Source organism: Sceloporus occidentalis, unplaced genomic scaffold (assembly GCF_023333645.1).
Source record: "Sceloporus occidentalis isolate IW3139 unplaced genomic scaffold, rSceOcc1.0.p SCAF_4, whole genome shotgun sequence".
Lineage (NCBI taxonomy): Eukaryota > Metazoa > Chordata > Lepidosauria > Squamata > Phrynosomatidae > Sceloporus > Sceloporus occidentalis.
Genome location: NW_028316984.1, coordinates 45,668,607 through 45,688,604, shown reverse-complemented (window position 1 = coordinate 45,688,604; position 19,998 = coordinate 45,668,607). Strand labels below are relative to the sequence as shown.

The following is a 19,998-nucleotide window of genomic DNA, read 5'->3' as shown; positions in this document are numbered from 1 at the left end:
AAACCTGCAGAAATAATAGCAATAGCAAGTACATTTCTATACCGCTTATCGGTGCACTTAAACACTCCCTAAGCAGTTTACAAAGTGTAAGCTAATTGCCCGCAACAATCTGGGTGTTCATTTTAGCGACCTGAGGAGGATGCAAGGCTGAGTCGAGCTTGAGCCCTTGGTTGGTGTTGAACTCGTAACCTTGTGGTTTATGAGTGAGTGGCTGCAGTACAGGCATTTAACACTGTGCCACCAGGGCTCCTGTTTCTGCTTTAACTGCTCTGGCTCAGTGCTAGGGAATCCTGGGGATTGTAGTCTATTGTGGCACCAGTGCTCTCTGACAGAGAAGGCTAAATGTCTCACTAAATCACAGTTCCCAGAATTCCCCAGCACTGAGTCAGGGCAATTAAAGTGGTCTCAAACTGGATTATTTCCACAGTGTGTTCTGGACCTGAGTTAAGTTTTTTGAAGAAGCATATGATATCACTTTGGATTTTGACAATCTTATACCAGACAGAAGACCTCCTATCAAAAGTTTTATTTATCAATTCTTGATTAACTCTTTCTTCTGACTGTGAAATGTGTTTGTGTGTTACATTCTGTTCTAGCTAAATTAATACTTTTTAATTTTTAATAAACAAAATTAATTATTCTATTAATTATTCTATGAAACAAACACAAGCCTTTATGTGAAACCATTTAAAATAGCAAATTAACTGCGACTTGAGATATTTATTCAGATTTTATTAGCCCAAGTGCTGGTGTTTTGTAAACAAAGCTTTTCTAGCTACAGAAAAGCATGTTTGTGCACTCGCAACCCACTCAGGGCATATTCTCTGGAGTCATGCCTCTAGCAATTTGCTGGAAGAAAACAATTGTTCTGTGTCTAATGCATCCAGCTGAAATGTACTATGCAAGTTCTATTTGATTTCTAAAATGTCATCCACTGCTACAGCAGGCCATAGAACATTCAAATGGATAAATAAAACTATACCCCATAACAACCCTTCGTAGATAATTCTAAGAGAAGGATGCAAAGAAGGGTCTGTATCCAATCTATTAACTTGGTAGAAAAGTATATTCTTTACTGGCCTGGATATTCATGTGTTTCATTAGGGCTATATCTTTTAAGTTCATGTAAGACGTTTGTGACCGATAAAATATTTGTATTTTGTTTTTTAGCTACCAAAACCACAATATAGTCTTTATATAGCAGAGACACTATTTTGCTGTAAAAAATATCTTCTTGGTTTGTTGATTTGGAAATAGACAGAAATGTGTTAAAATCCTCTCCTTGTATACCGTATAATGGCATAATAATAATAATTTATGTCCCACCTTTTCCCCAAATTGGGACTCAAAGCAGGTTACAGAGATTAAAAAACATTATTTTAAAATGCACAAAATACAAATGTTAAAACACAAACAAAAAAACAAAAAACACTCCTAGCAAAGTTTTAAAGATACAGTAAAGTAAGTAGGACTCTTGTGGCTGGCAACATGCTTTGGAAACAAAGAGCAGCAACTGAATTGTATGATTTATTTTCACTGTTTCCTTTTCTACATAAGAATCACTTTACCGTTTTTACTCTTTTCTATAACTAAAGCCTTAAGAGAAAGTCATTTGTAGCTATAATATATCCGGTATCCAAGAGCCGCAAAACATATCCTGAGGGTCTATCCTATGAGCTTTATAATTTTGATACAGAAGTATTTCTTCTTCAAGTTCTCCACAGAATCATCAGTCCAAGAGTCTGCTAACTCTAGCTGAGAGCCATTTAAAGTACTCATTGCTTCAAATGTAAAATTTGGTAAGGAGTTCTGTGCAGGAAGTAGCAGATCAAGTAAGAATGAGTTAACCCAACTGGACACACAGACAGTCTTTCTTCTGCAGGTGGGATACACTTGGCCTAAATGAGGGCCTTAATTCCTTTCAATCACTATGAGCTTTGGGCATCTGCAGACTGGCAGTTTGGGCCAGCTTGGGGACGGAGTCGGGGCACCACGCACCACACTGCACGGCGCACAGTGTCACAGTGCCCCTCCAGTGTACATGCGACACAGCATTGAAGGAGCACTGCCAAGCTGCAGCAGTGCTGCTGTAACACCCTTTGCAGGGCACAAAAAGGAGCCACTTTTTGCGGCTCCTATTTGCTCCCTGCAAAGGCCAGATCAGGGTCACAGCATGCAGTTCCTGTGGCCCTGATCTGGTTTGGGGCTGTGTGCACAGCCCTTTTCTTGTATTTGAAGTACTCCTACCTTCAAACCTATTGGGTCCTCATGGTTTTCTGCAAAAAAAAAAGGAATGTTTTGGGTGCAAATGGGGACAATCCAATTCTCCTCTACTCTCTGAGTAGTTTATGCTGTTGTCACACTCCCAAAAAAAAGCAGTGTGACACCATTTTAACTTCCTTGGATCAATGCTATGGAATTCTGGGATCTGTAGTTTGGTGGGGCACCAGAGTTCTCTGACAATGTAGGCTAAATATCTCAAAAAACTACAAATCCCAGAATTCCATAGCATTGAGTCATAGCAGTTAAAGTGGTATCAAACTGCTTTATTTCTGTAGTGTACAGGCAGACCAAATCATGCCCTACCTAAACAGAAGTGTCTGGGCAGTTTATCATACTAGGGAGATCCCGAAGAAAAACAGGATTTAAAAGAGATTTAAATTTAAGGAAACCTTGCAAATGTGGGAAGTTTATCACACAAAATTACCCCCAAAGTGAAATAACACAAAGTTAAACTGAACGTAAAGCGGAGAAAACCGGCAGCTTGGGAAGTTCTGAAAGTAAAAAACTGTCGGTTTTCTCCGCTTTACGTTCAGTTTAACTTCGCGTTATTTCACTTTAACAGCGACATCATCTGATAAACTTCGGACATTTGTGGGTTTCTTTTCTATTTATTTCTAGTTTAAATCCCATTTTTCTTTAGGATCTCCCTAATGTGATAAACTCCTGTGGCTGAGTCAACAATGTAGGGAAATGTCATGTATATAGTGGATTTTTCAAGAGTGAACTAACTTAAAAAAAACATGCTACACTACATGGCAGTGAAACACAACGATTTCTCCCACCACAGTAGCAACAGTGTGTTCATCTGTTTCAGTATCAAAAAGGAAAGAAAAGTAGTCTTTGTGGCTACTTCAAAAGATGCCATAAGATTTAATTTTTTCCTTCCGTTTTCATTTTACCATGCAATTTCAACATTTACTCCCAATGACCCAACAGTGATAACAAAAGCCAGTAGGACAGTAACTGAGAATTTTTAAAAAGCTTTCAAAAAGTCCCTCACCAAACACACCTACAGAAACTTAGCAGTCACTGGACAGAGGAAATGGTTCTTTTTAGGATTTGATCACTGGTTACCAGAAGCTATAATAAACCCAATTATTTTTACGGTGTCTAGATGGATAAAAACAATTGAGCTCCCAGGAATGTGTATTATAGTATTCCCCACATAAATTCATCAATAATTGATTTGGAATCTGGAATGATATTAATATATTCAGAATAGCAAAATTTACAACATCTAAAGGCTCTCTCCAAACTAGGCGGTTGGTAAAAGGATGTAATGTAAGGAAGGAAAGAGGATGCCTCCAAGGCCAGATAAAATATCCCTAATTTATACCATGTGTGATTCTAATTAGTGAAGGCTAGGGATATAGGCAGCTATCCTCACAGTATCCTACTTGCAAGTTTTTCTGAGCATTTGAGATGGCTAGAAAGAGGAAACATGAGTCTCTAGATAAACCTGTCTAACTCACCTGAAACATGAACCTCATCCTCAATAAACCTTTAGTATATTATGGACATACAATGCGGATCTATTCTACGAGCTTGTTGCAATGATTAATGAGACTGCTTATCTGGAGCATGCTGTACATGCTCCAAATTAGGATCATAATCATCAGACCACTGTGACAGGCAGCATCTCAGGCCAGAGGTTGGAAAAGTAGTATGCTGGTTGGGGATTTTGGTCATTATACTCCCCCCTCCCTGCAAAACATACCCAACATTTGTCTAACAGCGCTTCCAGCAGGAGTCCTGTTGTGAGGTCAGCCTGTGTGAAACAGAATTTTACTGGAAATCCAGGTATTATGCTTTTCAATCTCTAACTCTCCAAGGCTTCCACATTACTCCTTCCATCTTTTTCTTACTATGAAGAAAGTATCTTAAGTAAAGAAAAATGGAAAGTTACACAATGCCTCTTGGCTGGGAGTGCTAGGAGCTGCCTGGAAGCACCCTTCCTCTTCAGCTGCAATGGTGACATTGCAGTGGCCATCAATGTAGTGCTACTGATTTTGGATTTAGGCACCCCTCCTTGTTTCTCAACTTTTAAAATCCAATTGTCTTTCAGGCCAGAGGATTACCTTCAAGAGCCTTATACAGATTCCCAGCACTGCTGTATAAAACAGCTTACTGCCATGGCAGGTGTGCATATCCATGTTGCCAGCCAGCTCTAAGCCAGGAGGTACCTGGAGGCATATCTGTGGGAAAAGGGGTAACAATACTGGTGCCAGTGGAGAGAAGAAGAAAAAGAGATCAAAGCAATGAACTTATCAGTCAGGCTGCTTCTTTTATGCACAAATTGTAAATGCCACCTCACTTAAGTACACCCATCACAGAGATGACTCTTTTTAACATAAGAACTGTATCTTTTGTATAGGTAAAGTAGAGACAAGTTTTCTTCAAACACAGAACTGCCTCTGGGCAAGATTTATGAGTTAGAAGTTCAAGTAATTGTTGCTGGGTATACAGAGGCTTGGCATCTCAACATCTCTTTGTTGGTTTTTTGGTTTACCCGTCCCAGGACTACTTTCTTTCTTTCTTTCTTTCTTTCTTTCTTCCTTCCTTTTTCTCATACTTCTCCTGTTTTCCTATCAACTTGCACCTGTTCTAGCATGCTGCACTAGTCATTTCTTGCTACAACAAATAAGCAACTGGCTTTCCTCTTTTCTGGGAGTTTATAGCTGAAGTCCCAGTTTGCAATCTGCAAGTATCTGAGGCCTACAACTAGAGACAAAAAAAAGCTTGAACAAACTATTATAGCACTGAACTCCAGCTCCTGAGAGTTGGCCCTGAAAAAACGGCTATAGTCGTGCAAACTAGTCTTCTCATAGGAGATACTGTATATCTGGAAGATCACAAAGACTTCTGCAATCTCAGTGTAAGGGAACCTGTGATAAATTCAAGTGACCTTTGCTACAATCAGATTTTACTGTGGACTCTGGGACTGGGAAAATAAACCAGTTAAAGGACTGGATTGGCATGTTTCATCAAGTATTGTTGCATCTGAATTTTGCAGGTAGCACTATGGAACAACTTAATCCTGCCATAAAACTACAGTGGGACAAAATGCAGTCTAGACACTTCAGTTTTGCAACCACTAATAGGTACAGATTACGCCCACAAAACATTATTCTTGCAAAACTTCCTTCAAAAAGAAAGCATGCAGATGAAGCCTTGAGGCATGTCTACAAAGGCATTTCACTCTGCAGATTCAATGTTTTATTCCTAGTTCAAAGGCAGGAAACAACCTCCAGGTATGTTGTGTGAGGTTTTGTATAATCTTTCCTCATTTGCAGCATCCTGGGCCAGCCTGGTTTAAGCACTGGACTATGACTCTAGAACCTAGTTTGAATCCCTTGGCCACAAGATCCACTGGGTGACCTTGGGCAAGTCACATGCTCTCAGCAGCAGCTTCAGGGGACACCAATGGCAAACCCCCTCTAAACAAACATGCCAAGAAAACCCCATGATAGAGTCACCTTAGGATCATCATAATTCAGAAATGACTTTGAAAGCACACAACAACAACAAACAACAAAACCATCTCAAACAAAAAAACCATTTTAGCACCATGCATATCCCTTTGTTAATGAAAGTGGTGCCAGGAGAAAGATTACCTTATGCACTCTGCAAATGTACCTTTGTTGTCTCATGGAGTGCCCTGGCAAACCTAGTACCCTATCACTGCAGGGATGTGTCTGCATGTGTGTGTGTGTGGGGGGGGGGGGGGGAGAAGACATACTGCAATAAAGAGATAGCTGTTTACTGAGGGTGTTGTCTGAGCCTCATTGCCACCAATTGCACTATCTCCATAATCATATCACTAATGTGTGGGTACAATATCTCTCAGACTGAGCAGTTTCAAAGTTTTCCTCCCCACTCCTGAAAACTACCCTTGGATATATAGCCAGTACACAGCTCTATTTGGTGGTGGGGGGGGGGGGGATTTGTTTATTTATTTAATTTCTTCCAGAAAGGGACCCAAGGCCTTCCAAATATAAACAGTATAAGAAATGTGTGTGCCACTGAACTCTCATATTTTATAATATTTAAATAAAAGTTTTTCAATAATAATAATTTGAAAGGAAAGGTTTGAATGTCTTTGCATATAACATTTACAGATCCACGCAAAAGTTAACTAATCCCCACTGGTATCAATGAGGCTTACTCCCAGGTAAGTGAATACAGGGAGCTTTCCTAATTTTCTTCTCCAGTCAAATAATTTACTTCAAAGTTATTGAGAAACCTTGAAATATTTCCACAGCATGTAGAATTAACATGACACATCCTTTTAAAGTTTCAGTTTACAAGCAAGTCAGAATGTTGTGGGGGGAGGGGGGAGTTCATAATTTCAGTCTTTAATCTGATGCTGGGAGAAGCAGGGGTCTGCAAAGTGTCTTAAATGACTAAACATGTTTGATGAACTGAAACCAAGGTTGGTCCTAACATAGGCAGAGGAAGAAAGCTATCACAAGTACCAGAATAATGCAAGGGCATTTTTTTTTGTTTTGTTATTTAGATTTGAATCCTATCCGTAGCCCTAAATTTAGACCAATTAGATCAATTATTGAACAGTGAGTCAACACTTGTGCAAATATAATTGATTCAATGGGTCTACTTCTGTTAGGTCTACTGGTAGGATTTAGGGTTTAATTTGGCAGGCTGGTATTCGTTGGTAGTCTCCCATCTGAGTACTGTACTAACCAGGGCTGACCCTGCTTAGTTTCCAATATCAGACAAGATCTGATGCCTTTCTTAGTTTCTTAGGCTTCTGAAATCAGTGTGTTCAACCCTATTCTTTTCTACTCTATTTATTTATTTAAAAAATTCTCGGTCTTGATTCAGACTCAGGATAAATGTCTCACCACTATTTTTTCCTGACAGAGATTTGGTGCATTAGGCAACAGGCATGGCATAGTGGTTTGAGTGTTGGACTGGAGACCAGGGTTTGATTTCGCACTCAGTCACACTCTCAACCTCAGAGAATGGCAATGGCAAACTTCCTCTGAAGAAAGTTGCCAAGAAAACCTCATGATAGGTTCACCTTAAGGTCACCATAAGTCAGAAATGACTTGAAGGCACACAACAACAACAACAACAAAATGAAAGAGGAACACTAGTTATTTGTAGTGCCATGCAATGATGACAAGAAAGTTGTGGAGGAAAGAAGTAGCAGACAGAAACAGCAGAGGCAGGTAGGGGGAAGTGACACCCAAAGAGAATTGTTGTGGTTGTTGTTATTGTTCCCTGAAGTGAAACTAAGGGTTGTATCTACACTGTAGAAATAATGCAGTTTGAAATAAGTAATTTGAAGGTAGATTTAAACTAGATAGAGAAAAGTGTATTAAAAGAAGAAAGACAAACCTCAGAAAAGGAAAGAAAACAATTATATTTTCAGTATAAGATAGTCTGTATTGTTTAGTAATGGAAAAGGAAAATGATTAAAGCTGGTGATAAGGAAGTAATGAATGATGTATGAATGATTAAATTGTGTTGTGTGTATTTTCTTTTCTTGTTTTGTAATTTTTCATAGAATCATAGAATCATAGAATCGTAGAGTTGGAAGAGACCACTAGGGCCATCCAGTCCAACCCCCTGCCATGCAGGAAATCCAGATCAAAGCATCCCTGACAGATGGCCATCCAGCCTCTGTTTAAAGACCTCCAAGGAAGGAGACTCTATCACCTTCCGAGGAAGTGCATTCCACTGCCGAACAGCCCTTACTGTCAGGAAGTTCCTCCTAATGTTCAGGTGGAATCTCTTTTCCTGTAGCTTGCATCCATTGTTCCGGGTCCTGTTCTCTGGAGCAGCAGAAAACAAGCTTGCTCCCTCTTCAATATGACATCCTTTCAAATATTTAAACAGGGCTATCATATCACCTCTTAACCTTCTTTTCTCCAGGCTAAACATCCCCAGCTCCCTAAGTCGTTCCTCATAGGGCATGGTCTCCAGACCCTTCACCATTTTTGTCGCCCTCCTTTGGACACGCTCCAGTTTCTCAATGTCCTTTTTGAATTGTGGCGCCCAGAACTGGACACAATATTCTAGGTGGGGCCTGACCAAAGCCGAATACAGTGGCACTATTACTTCTCTTGATCTAGACACTATACTTCTATTGATGCAGCCTAAAATAGCATTGGCCTTTTTAGCTGCCGCATCACACTGTTCACTCATGTTCAACTTGTGGTCTACTTGGACTCCTAGATCCCTTTCACACGTAGTTTCATTCAGCCAGGTGTCACCCATCCTATATCTGTGCATTTTATTTTTCCGCCCTAAGTGCAATACCTTACATTTCTCTGTGTTGAATTTCATTTTGTTAGCTTTGGCCCAGCTTTCTAGTCTATTCAGGTCATTTTGAATCTTGATCCTGTCCTCTGGGGTATTAGCTATTCCCCCTAATTTGGTGTCATCTGCAAATTTGATAAGTATGCTCCCAATTCTGTCATCCAGGTCATTGATAAAGATGTTGAATAGCACTGGGCCCAGGACAGAGCCCTGTGGGACCCCACTGGTCACTTCTCTCCAGGATGAAAAGGAGCCATTGTTGAGCACCCTTTGGGTTCGGCCGGTCAACCAATTACAGATCCATTTAACAGTTCCTTTGTCTAGCCCACATTTTACAAGCTTGTTTGCAAGAATGTCATCGGAAACCTTGTCAAAGGCCTTACTGAAATCAAGATATACTATATCCACAGCATTCCCTTCATCTACCAAGCTGGTAATTTTGTCAAAGAAAGAGATTAGATTTGTCTGGCATGACTTGTTTCTCTGAAACCCATGTTGACTTTTTGTGATTATGGCATTGCCTTCTAGATGTTCACAGACTCTCTGTTTAATGATCTGCTCCAGAATCTTTCCTAGAACTGATGTCAGACTAACTGGACGATAATTGTTGGGATCCTCTTTTTTCCCCTTTTTGAAGATGGGGACAACGTTTGCCCTTCGCCAGTCTGCTGGGATCTCTCCTGTTCTCCAGGAGTTTTCAAATATGATTGCCAATGGCTCCGATATTACTTTTGCCAGTTCTTTTAATACCCTTGGATGGAGTTCATCTGGTCCCGGAGACTTAAATTCATTTAGATTAACAAGGTGTTCCTCTACTATCTCTTTACTTATTCTGTGCTGAAATTCCCATATTCTGTCCTCTGCTCCATTATCCTCAGGTTGAGCACCCTTTGCCTTTTCTGAGAAGACTGAGGCAAAGAAGGTGTTGAGTAATTCTGCCTTTTCTCTATCTCCTGTTAGCATTTTGCCATCTTCTCCACGCAGTGGCCCTACCGTTTCCTTCTTCTTCCTCTTGCTGCGGACATATCCAAAAAAGCCCTTTTTATTGTTCTTAACCTCTCTAGCAAGCCTGAGTTCATTCTGCGCTTTAGCTTTTCTGACTTTACCCCTGCACATGCCTGCTATTTCTTTGAATTCCCTTTTTGTGATTTCCCCCTTTTTCCATTTCTTATACATGTTCCGTTTCAAACTTAGCTCAGTTGAAAGTTCCTTAGTCATCCATCCTGGTTTCTTGAGACACCTCCCGTTTTTCTTTCTCACTGGAACTGTTTGAAATTGTGCCTTCAGTATCTCCCTTTTGAGAAAGTCCCATCCGTCCTGAACTCCTTTATCTTTTAGTATTTCTGACCATGGAATCGCCCTCAGTACTTCTCTAAGTTTACTGAAATCCGCTCTCCTAAAGTCTAGGATGCGTGTCTGACTCTGCCTGGCTTCTACTTTCCACTGTATTACAAACTCCAGGAGAACATGGTCGCTTCCACCTAAGGATCCCACCACTTGCACCCCATTAACCAAGTCATCCTTGTTGGTTAGGATCAGATCTAAAATAGCTGACCCCCTTGTTGCCTCTTCCACCTTTTGGACCATGAAATTGTCTTCCAGGCAAGTGAGGAATTTGCTAGACCTTGAGGATTTTGCTGAGTTTGACTTCCAGCAAATATCAGGATAGTTGAAGTCGCCCATCACTACTACATCTCTCTTTCTGACTGTGTGGACATCTGTTCTAGAAAGATATCATCCAATTCCTCAGTCTGACTTGGGGGTCTGTAGTAGACTCCCACCGTAACACCCTTGTTGTTTCCCTCCCCTTTGATTCTTATCCAGATGCTCTCCACCTGGCTTCCATGATTGATGTCCAGGATCTCTTCACTGGTGTAAATATCTCTGACATATAGTGCTATTCCTCCTCCTTTCCTGTTTGGCCTATTTCTCTTAATAAGGTTATACCCCTCTATTTCCACATTCCAATCATGAGACTCATCCCACCAGGTTTCAGTGATGCCTATTATATCATATTTGCTTTGTTGTACTAGGAGTTCGAGTTCATCTTGCTTATTTCCCATGCTCTGTGCATTAGTGTAGAGACATCGCAGACCATGGTTCCCTTTTACTTGCTGCCTGTGCAAGTTTTTTTGCCTCCCACTGCTGGGTCCTTGCACTGTTTGCCTTGTTTCCTCTATGTCAGTTTGACTATTTTCGCCATCCCTTTCGCCTTCCTTAATATTGTCTCCCTTCCCCTCGGAACTCAGTTTAAAGCTCTCCTGATCAAGTTCTTGAGACTGTTGGCAAAAACATTTCTTCCAACTGGCGTGAGATGCAACCCGTCTGTTGCAAGAAGTCCCTCCTCATGGAACCGCAGGCCATGATCGAAGAATCCAAATCCTTCTCGGCGGCACCATCTGCGAAGCCAGTTGTTCACATCTGCTATTTTCCTCTCCCTTCCTGGACCATGCCCTTCAACTGGCAGAAGAGACGAGATGACAACCTGTACATCCATTCCTTTCAGCTTCCTACCAAGCGCCTCGTAATCCCTTTTGATGTTCTGAATGCTGTGTCTTGCAGTATCATTAGTTCCCACGTGGACCAAAAGGAAGGGGTATTGGTCAGTAGGCTTGACCAGTCTTGTCAGCCTCTCTGTCACATCACGGATCTTTGCACCTGGAAGACAACACACCTCTCGAGACATCTTGTCAGGCCTACAAATCACTGCTTCTGTACCCCTCAGCAAGGAGTCCCCCACTACGACCACACGCCTCCTCCGAGGCTTAGCAGCGACTGTTCCCTCGGGTGGGACTCTCAGGCTCCTCTCCTGTGTCCCAGAAGTCTGTCCATGCTGCTCTTCTTCATCCTCCTTGATAAGGGAAAGAGCTTCGAATCGATTCTCTAGCTGCAAGCTCCCCGAACAATCCCTTCTTGGCCTACTTCTCTTTGTGACATTCCTCCAGCTGTCTGCCTCCTCTGTTTGGCAAGTGACCTCTTCCACCCTAGCATCTTCCTCTGCGTGGTACTCATCCAAGATGGTTAGTTCTATTGAGTCCAGGAAATCCTCTTGTTCCCTAATATGCTGAAGTGTAGCTACTCTGGACTCCAGCTGCTGCACTTTCTCCTCCAAGAGTGCTACCAACTTGCACTTGGTGCATGTGAAGTTCTCCACTTCTGTAGGCAAGAAGAGAAACATCCCACAAGAGTTGCAGGTGACTGCAGCAGATCCCTCGTTGTCCATACTGCAAAGTCTTTAGTAATAAATATAACAGTCAATCTATTGGGAATACTTCTTTAAAGGTAAGTACTGGCTGCTATCTTACACTTAAAGGGAAGGTTCTGTTTCAATATCTGATTCCAACCTGATGCCACTTGAGCAGAGTTGTTGAGTTAAAGAAAATGAAAAGCTAGTCTGCTAGCTCCGCCCCTTGTGACTCACAGATGTAACTCACAGAAGCTCCGCCCCTTCAGCAACGAGCACACGGTCTCAAGCACACGGTCTCAAAATGGCTGCCAAGCAGCTCCTCTCCTTCTCCTCTCTCTGGCCGGACTGTTCTGGAAGGCTCTGGAAGGTGGTATATAAAGCTAGTCTGCTAGCTCCGCCCCCTTGTGACTCACAGATGTGACTCACAGAAGCTCTGCCCCTTCAGCAACGAGCACACGGTCTCAAGCACACGGTCTCAAAATGGCTGCCAAGCAGCTCCTCTCCTTCTCCTCTCTCTGGCCGGACTGTTCTTGTAGGCTCTGGCAGTTGGTATATAAAGCTAGTCTGCTAGCTCCGCCCCCTTGTGACTCACAGATGTGACTCACAGAAGCTCCGCCCCTTCAGCAACGAGCACACGGTCTCGAGCACACGGTCTCAAAATGGCTGCCAAGCAGCTCCTCTCCTTCTCCTCTCTCTGGCCAGACTGCAATTTTTGTTGTGAATATGCACGTTTGAGTATATGAGATGTATTTTATAAATGTTATCTAAAACAATCTCAATATTTTTTTTTTAAAAAAAAAGAAATAATGCAGTTTGGCACTACTTTAAGTGCCCTAGGTCCATCCTATAGAACTCTGGGGTGTGTTGTTTCCAAAGGTCTTTAGCCTTCTCTGCTGAAGGTTGATGGTGCCTCAACAAAGCTACAAATCCCAGGATTCTGTAGGATGGAGACAGGGCAGTTAAAGTGGTGTCAAAGTGCATTATTTCCACAGTGTATATGCACCCTAAGCAACCAAACCTGTTTATTCCCTGCACCAATAATGCAACTTCTCCCGTGGTTCCTGTCCCAGTGTGGAATTCCCCTTTCTTTCTTTATTCTTTCTTTGCATTTAAAGTGGCAGCTGGGAGCTGGATGCCTGCCAGCCAGCCAGCCTCAGAGTCCCTGAGTCATGCCTAGCAGGGATATCTCTCCTTCAAACCCAGAACTAACGCCTGGAGAAAAGGCAAAAAAAGAGGTGCAGAGGGCGTGGAAGAAGAGGCAACGCACTTTCCCATCCCAGCAGAACAAAAACCGAAAGCCACTTTCCTCCTGTCCTGCCTGCCCTTTGCCAAGAGCGAGAGATGCCACTTGGGCCAATATTGTGGAGGGGTGGGGGAAGGAAAGGACTACTCTCTAAACTACTCTCTGAGGAAGGGGGGGGGGATATAATTGGGTCTGACACACTTCAGAGGGAAATGGTACTCTGCACATACCCTGGCACCTGTTTGTTCTTGCCAGGTTTCAGGGCCCAGCAGTGGCTGGCTCTAGCAACAGCAGCAGCAACAACAATAATAATAATCCAACACACACACAATAATAATAATAATAATAATAATAATAAATTTTATTTATACCCCGCCTTTCCAAAAAATGATCAAGGCGGCTTACAAATGATTAAAAACAGTTACAATAGCATTTATGATACAAAATAGATTACAATATAAAAGTTAAAACATTACTACAAAAATGGAAACAGGAATAAAAAAAATACGCATATCAGGGTAAAAACAATCTAATCACAAATATTTCGGGGTCAAAGGAAGAAAACAAGGGGCAGAGGAAATCAATTAAACTAAAGAGGGAAGGCCAATCTAAATAAGTATGTTTTTAAATTCTTCTTAAAAAAATCCAATGAGGCGGCAGAGCGAAGCTCTAAGGGGAGCTTATTCCAGGAAGACAGGGCAACGATGGTAAAAGCCCTCTGTGAGGTCCTTACAACATGTGTTCTAGGAACCTCTAACAGGTTTGTCCCGGATGATCTAAGTGTGCGGGGCGGATTATGTGGGGAGAGGCGGTCCTCCAAGTACCCTGGGCCCAAGCCATTTAGGGCTTTATAGGTTAAAACCAACACTTTGTATTGAGCTCGGAAGCGAATAGGCAGCCAATGAAGATCTTTTAAGGTAGGTGTTATATGGTCTGACCTGGAAGTACCAGCGACCAGTCTAGCTGCCATATTCTGTACGATTTGCAGCTTCCGGGTTTTGTACAAGGGTTGCCCCATGTAGACCGCATTGCAGAAATCCAATCGAGAGGTTACTAAAGCATGTACAACAGTTTCAAGGTCCCTACGGTCCAGGTATGGACGCAGCTGGCATATCAGCCGAAGCTGATAGCAAGCACTCCTGACCGTCGCATCCACCTGAGATGTTAGCTGGAGCGACGAGTCAAGGAGCACCCCCAAGCTGCGCACCGAGTCCTTCAAGGGGAGCGTGACCCCGTTCAGGACCGGATGACAAATCTCATCACCCGGAACCGGGGAACCTATCACCAGTACTTCCGTTTTCCCTGGATTCACACTGAGTTTGTTCTCCCTCATCCAGCCCATTACCGACGCCAAGCAGGCATCTAGAGGAGAGATGCCATCCTTAGTTACTGCATCAGTCGGAGACATAGAGAAAATTATCTGGGTGTCATCAGCGTACTGATAACACCGCGCCCCATGTCTCTGGATGATCTCTCCCAGCGGTTTCATGTAAATGTTGAATAGCATAGGGGACAAAATCGCTTATATATGTGTTATTAATACGTATATGAGTATGTGTGGGTGTATAATACACACACTCACACACACACACATATATGTGATATGATATATATGTTATTCGTATGTATATGAGTATGTGTGTATAATATCCACCCACACATATATATGTTATGATATATATGTTGTTAATATGTATATGAGTGTGTGTATAACACTCACACACACACACACTCAATACATCACTCAAACCATTACCCCAAGCTGGCTCCCAAATGTATATATGTATGTATGCATGCATGCATGCATGCAGGCATATTTGGGAGCCAGCCTGGTGTAGTGGTTTGAGCATTGGACTATGACCCTGAAGTTCAGGGTTCAAATCCTGACTCAGCCATGTGAACCCCCACTGGGTGACCTTGGGCAGGTCACATTCTCTCAGCCTCAGGGGAAGGCAGGGGGCCAGGGCAAACCTCCTCTGAACAAATCCTGGCATGAAAACCCCTTAGCCAGAAGGGACTTGAAAACACCCAACACACACATAAAACACACACACAGTATGAAATATTACATGTGTGTGTGTGTGTGTCTGTGTTGTTGTGTGCTTTCATATAATTTTATAGAATGTATTTCACATAATATATATGTATATGTATATGTATATGTGTGTGTGTGTATATATATATATATATATATATATATATATAATGTATATACGTTATAAACACACACATATAAATAATTGTTGTAATTCATCATCATCTTGTCAAGTGACTGTAGGGCAGCTCTTCTGTGGAGACCACTCAGGAGGGACTTTCTGCCCCACCTTGGGACCATTTCTGCTCCTCCAGGGAAACGTCGACCTCCCCAGTTCCCCAGAACAAGCCCCAAAGCCCCCTCTCCGCCGCCCCTGAAGCCTTTGCTTCCCTTCAGGAAAGTCCCACCTTTGGAAACTCCCCCGCCCCCACTTTGGTCTCCTTGGGACAGGACGGAGTCCCCAACCTCCCCACTAAATGGACAGTTTTAAGGCAGGGGTTCCCTCACAACCACAGAGACACACACCAACACACAACCACACAGTTGCACTTGAAGGGGGGGAACCACCCAGCTTGGCACAGGGTCACCAGAGGTCCTCCTTTTCCAGGTCCTGTCCTCCACCTCCTGTCCATACTGTCCTCCATTTGGAGCATGTCTGAGAAGCACGGATTTACTATTTCTATATATGAGTCTTTTTAAGCTTATTTATTTGGTCGTGTCCCGCATTTTCCTCGAATTTCCCTCCATTTTGCGGGGCCCTGTCCTCCTTTGGCGCCCTAAACGCAATGGAGGACAACTGAGGCCCCGCCAAATGGAGGACATTCGACCCAAAGGGTAGGACATGGCTAAAGAAAAAGCTAGGAAACACTCATATAAAAATATAAACCCCGCCCGTGCTTCTTAGCCATGCTCCAAATGTAGCCTTATTGGAAGAAACCCGTAGGACATGCCCAAAGAAAAAAGTTCAAAACGTATTAAAAACAAAATATTCAAATATAGGCCCCTGCTTCCAAGTCCTGCCCCAAATGGAGGGCGTTTTGGAACTGGGCAGAAGGAGGAGGCTGAAGGGTAGGACAGGTCCTGGAAAAGACACGGCAGAAATAATCTGGTTTGAGAGCCTGGGGAGTGTAGCTGTGGGAGCCTCCTCCTCTGCCAGAGGGCTCTGGGGCCACAGCAAACTACAGATCCCGGGACTCGCTAGCACTCAGCCAGGGCAGCTAAAGCGGTGTCAAACTGGATCATTATTGCAGTATGTTTTGGCACCAAGTCTGGCCCCTCCGTCTGCCCTGACTTTCTTCCTCCTCTTGCCCTTCCTCTGCCTCCTGGGAGGCTCGCCTGGGTGCCAAGCCATTTGCGCGGGTGAAGTCGCCAAAGTGGGTTACCTGAGGAGTCTGTGGTGGGCACCAGCGCCACCACCAGCGCCACCAGTAGCAGCCAGGGAGCCCCTGGGAAGGGGGAAAGGGACCACCGGGGCGCCCTCTTCCTCCGCCTCCTGCTGCTGCTGCTGCTGATCTTCTCCATCTCCAAGCTGGGCGCGCAAAGGTGCCCCAGTGCCCACTCCAAAGGGAGAGCCGGTCTCTGCCCTGGAGAGCAGCAGCTGGGCACCAATGGCCTCGTTCTCCTCTGCCTGGCACCGGCCTCAGTGCGCAAAGGGTGGCCAGGAGGAGAAGGCAGAGGCGGCGAGGAGGGAGCCCAGCACTTGTCCTCCCTCTGGAAGGAAGCCCAGCAGCAGCACGCCTCCCAGCCCAGCCTGGGCAGCTATATAGCCTCGCCTCCTCCTGCCTCCCTCTCTGGCCTGTGGGAAGAAGGGTGAAAGGGGAAGGGGGGAGGCAGCGAAAGCGAAAGGAATCACAGAATCATTTCAACATGAGTTCCCAAAGTGGCCTGCCATCTATCAGTAGGGTACAGTGTCCCCCCCCCCCCCCTTTATGCCTTAGATATCTCTGGGTACTGATAGAAACATAGAGTTGGAAGAGACCCCAAGGGCCATCCAGTCCAACCTCCTTCTGCCATGCAGGAACTCACAATCAAAGCAGCCTCCGTTTAAAAACCTCCAAAGAAGGGGACTCGAGGAAGGAGTGTGTTCCACTGTCTAACAGCCCTTACTCTCAGGAAGTTCCCCCTAATGCTGAGGTGGAATCTCTTTTCCTGCAGCTTGAATCCTATTCTCTGGAGCAGCAACAAGCTAGCTCCTTCCTCAATATGACATCCCTTTAAATGTTTAAACAAGGCTATCATATCACCTCTTAACCCTCTCTTCTCCAGGTTAAACATACCCAGCCTCCCAAGTCTCTCCTCAAAGGGCATGTTTTCCAAACCCTTCCCCATTTTAGTCGCCCTCCTTTGGACTTCCTTCATGGTTGGTAAGCAACCTGGGTGCCAAACAACTCAGAAAAGCCACTTTTGGCCCCAGACTGATCCTGGGGGTAGATTTTGCATAGTGATTTCATGGGTAAGGGTCTCATTTTTCTTTCTCCAATGCTTCGGCCGGCTGTGGGTCTGTTGGTTAGTTGTTGTTGTGTGCCTTCTTCAAGCCATTTTTGACTTATGGCCACCCTGGAGGACCTTGGGCAAGTCACACACTCTCTCCACCTCCTCAGGGGAAGGCCATGGCAAACCTCTGAACAAATTTGGCCAAGAAAAACCCATACTGTGGTGGTTCCCAAAGTTTTGTCCTCCAGATGTTTTGGACTTCATCTCCCAATACGCATGACTGAGGCTGGTTGGAGCTCCTGGGAGTTGAAGTTCAAAAGTGTAGTGGAGTCTCCTTCCTTAGAGGTCTTCGAACAGAGGCTGGATGGCCATCTGTTGGGGATGCTTTGATTTGGATTTCCTGCATGGCTGGGGGTTGGACTGGGTGGCCCTTGCGGTCTCTTCTAACTCCTATGAAAACACCTGGAGGACCAAAGTTTGGGAAGCACTGCTTTAGGACAGGATTTTCTTGGCCAGATTTATTCAGAGGAGGTCTGCCACTGCCCTCCTCTGAAGTGAAGAGTGTGTGACTTGCCCAAGGTCAGCCAGTGGGTTGCCATGGCCAAGTGGAGATTTGAACCCTGGCTTCCAGAGTCATATCCAAACACTGGAAGCCAGTGGGGGAATGAAGGCATTCCCTTCCCCAACAAGAATTATGTCCTCATGACATTTTCTTTGATATCCAAAATTTCTAGCAGTATTATTATTGTGTGCCTTCAAATCATTTTTGACTTATACTGACTCTGAGGAGAACCTATCACAGGGTGTTCTTTGCAAGATTTGTTCAGAGGAGACTTTCCACTGCCTTCCTCTGAGGCTGAGAGAGTGTGACACTCCCAAGGTCATTCCCAAGCCAGTGGGTTTCATGGCTAGCTGGGATCGAACCCTGATCTCCAAAGTCTGGAGATCTGGTCTCCTGGTATGTTAGTCCAGCACTCAAACCACTACACCACACTGGTTTATGCTGTTGTGTGTCTTCAAGTCATTTTCAACTTATGGCAACCCTAAGGCAAATTTATCACAGGGTTTTCTTGTCAAGTTTCTTCAGAGGAGGTTTGTCATTGCCTTCTGCTGAGGCTGAGAGCATGTGACTTGCCCATGGTCCCCCAGTGGGTTTCATGGCTGGCAGGAATTGAACCCTGAACTCCAGAGTCACAGTCTGACACTCAAACCACTAAGTCACGCTGGCTCTCCACCACACGTACTCATCTTTGATGAGTTTTATGATTTTGTCATAAGGTTAGGAGCCTGCACTTTAATGTGCTGGTTCCTAACCTTATGCAAGCAAAATCATAACTACTAGTACTTCTGTACTCAAGAGGAAGGTTTCATAGGGTTGGTGTTGGGTATACCCCAGGTTTTCCAAAAGTGCTAAATAAATAGTTTATGAGTGGTTTTTTAAGTGAGGAAACAATTCCCCCACCAATCCACAGTCCAGTGCAGACTAAGGTTGAACAGTAGCTGCAAAATACTGAATTTAGGAACCAATCATGGGAATGAAATTGGCAAGGATGGTTAGAACCATGAAAAAGTGAATTCATCACTGCAATGTATTTTTAAAATTCCGACTAGAATATACAGTACTCCAAACAGCATTGTGTATATGTGAAGGGGAGAAAAAGATATTTTGGAATAGTGGGCTGTTAGTAGCTAGACGTAGTTTTAATGACTAACGTGGCAGCAGTAGGGTTGGAGGTATGTTGGATTCTGCCTAAATTAGTTGTGCTTCATTCCCACTGAAATTAATAGGACAAGTTAAGCCATCTCTAACTTGTCACATTCATTTTAACAAAACCTAACCTCAGTTTACAAGTCAGGGCCCAACCCAATTTATCTCAAGTTCCAAACATTTTGAAATGCTCCATAAGCAGTTTGGTAATCTAATATTCTGGATAAAATGGTCTGTGATCTTTTATTATTAGATGGAAAAGAAAGAAAAAATCCAATAATGAGGTCTGTGCACATGACAGGACAAACATTCTGCTCTTTGTGGGGCTCATATAATATGATATAAACCCGGAAAAAAGCTATTTGCAATGAGGTAAAATTAAATTAGGAGGGGCTGTGAGGCAGAAGCCTTGTTTACAGTAGGCACACAAAAAATATTAAATATCTCTGTGCTGTGAGCAACAAGATGACCATTTTCTAGCACAACAGAGAAGCAAGTAACTATTGTGAACAGCTGATCTTATATGGGGAGCCCATGCAACACTAAAATGGTTTCCATTTCCCATATATTCCAGAATGATTGCCAGAGCCCATCATTAGTAATAAATTAGTAAAAGTGGAATATAATATTTATATTTGTCTTATTTAAAATGAACAAATAAATGGAATTTACTCATTTGAGGAAGAAAAGTAAACATTCTGCACAACCACAGAAGCATTATTTTGCAAAGGTTTTTCAATGAGTAACTGCTTGCAGCAAGCCTTCTTATGAGGTTGAGTAGATACTCTAGTTTTAGCTTTTGTATATTTTTCAACAATTTTATG

The 19,998-nt window shown here is 43.4% G+C and overlaps 1 protein-coding gene across 1 annotated transcript in view; it reads right to left on the bottom strand.

The window, feature by feature from the left end:
• LY75 (lymphocyte antigen 75) overlaps positions 1-16,732 on the bottom strand; it is a 100,716-nt gene extending 83,984 nt beyond the window's left edge. Inside the window, exon 1 of the mRNA XM_089519911.1 lies at positions 16,416-16,732. Within this exon, the coding sequence (XP_089376037.1) occupies positions 16,416-16,554 (139 nt within the window). The 5' untranslated portion in view covers positions 16,555-16,732. The remainder of the gene's footprint in view (positions 1-16,415) is intronic.
• Between the last annotated feature and the right edge of the window lie 3,266 nt (positions 16,733-19,998).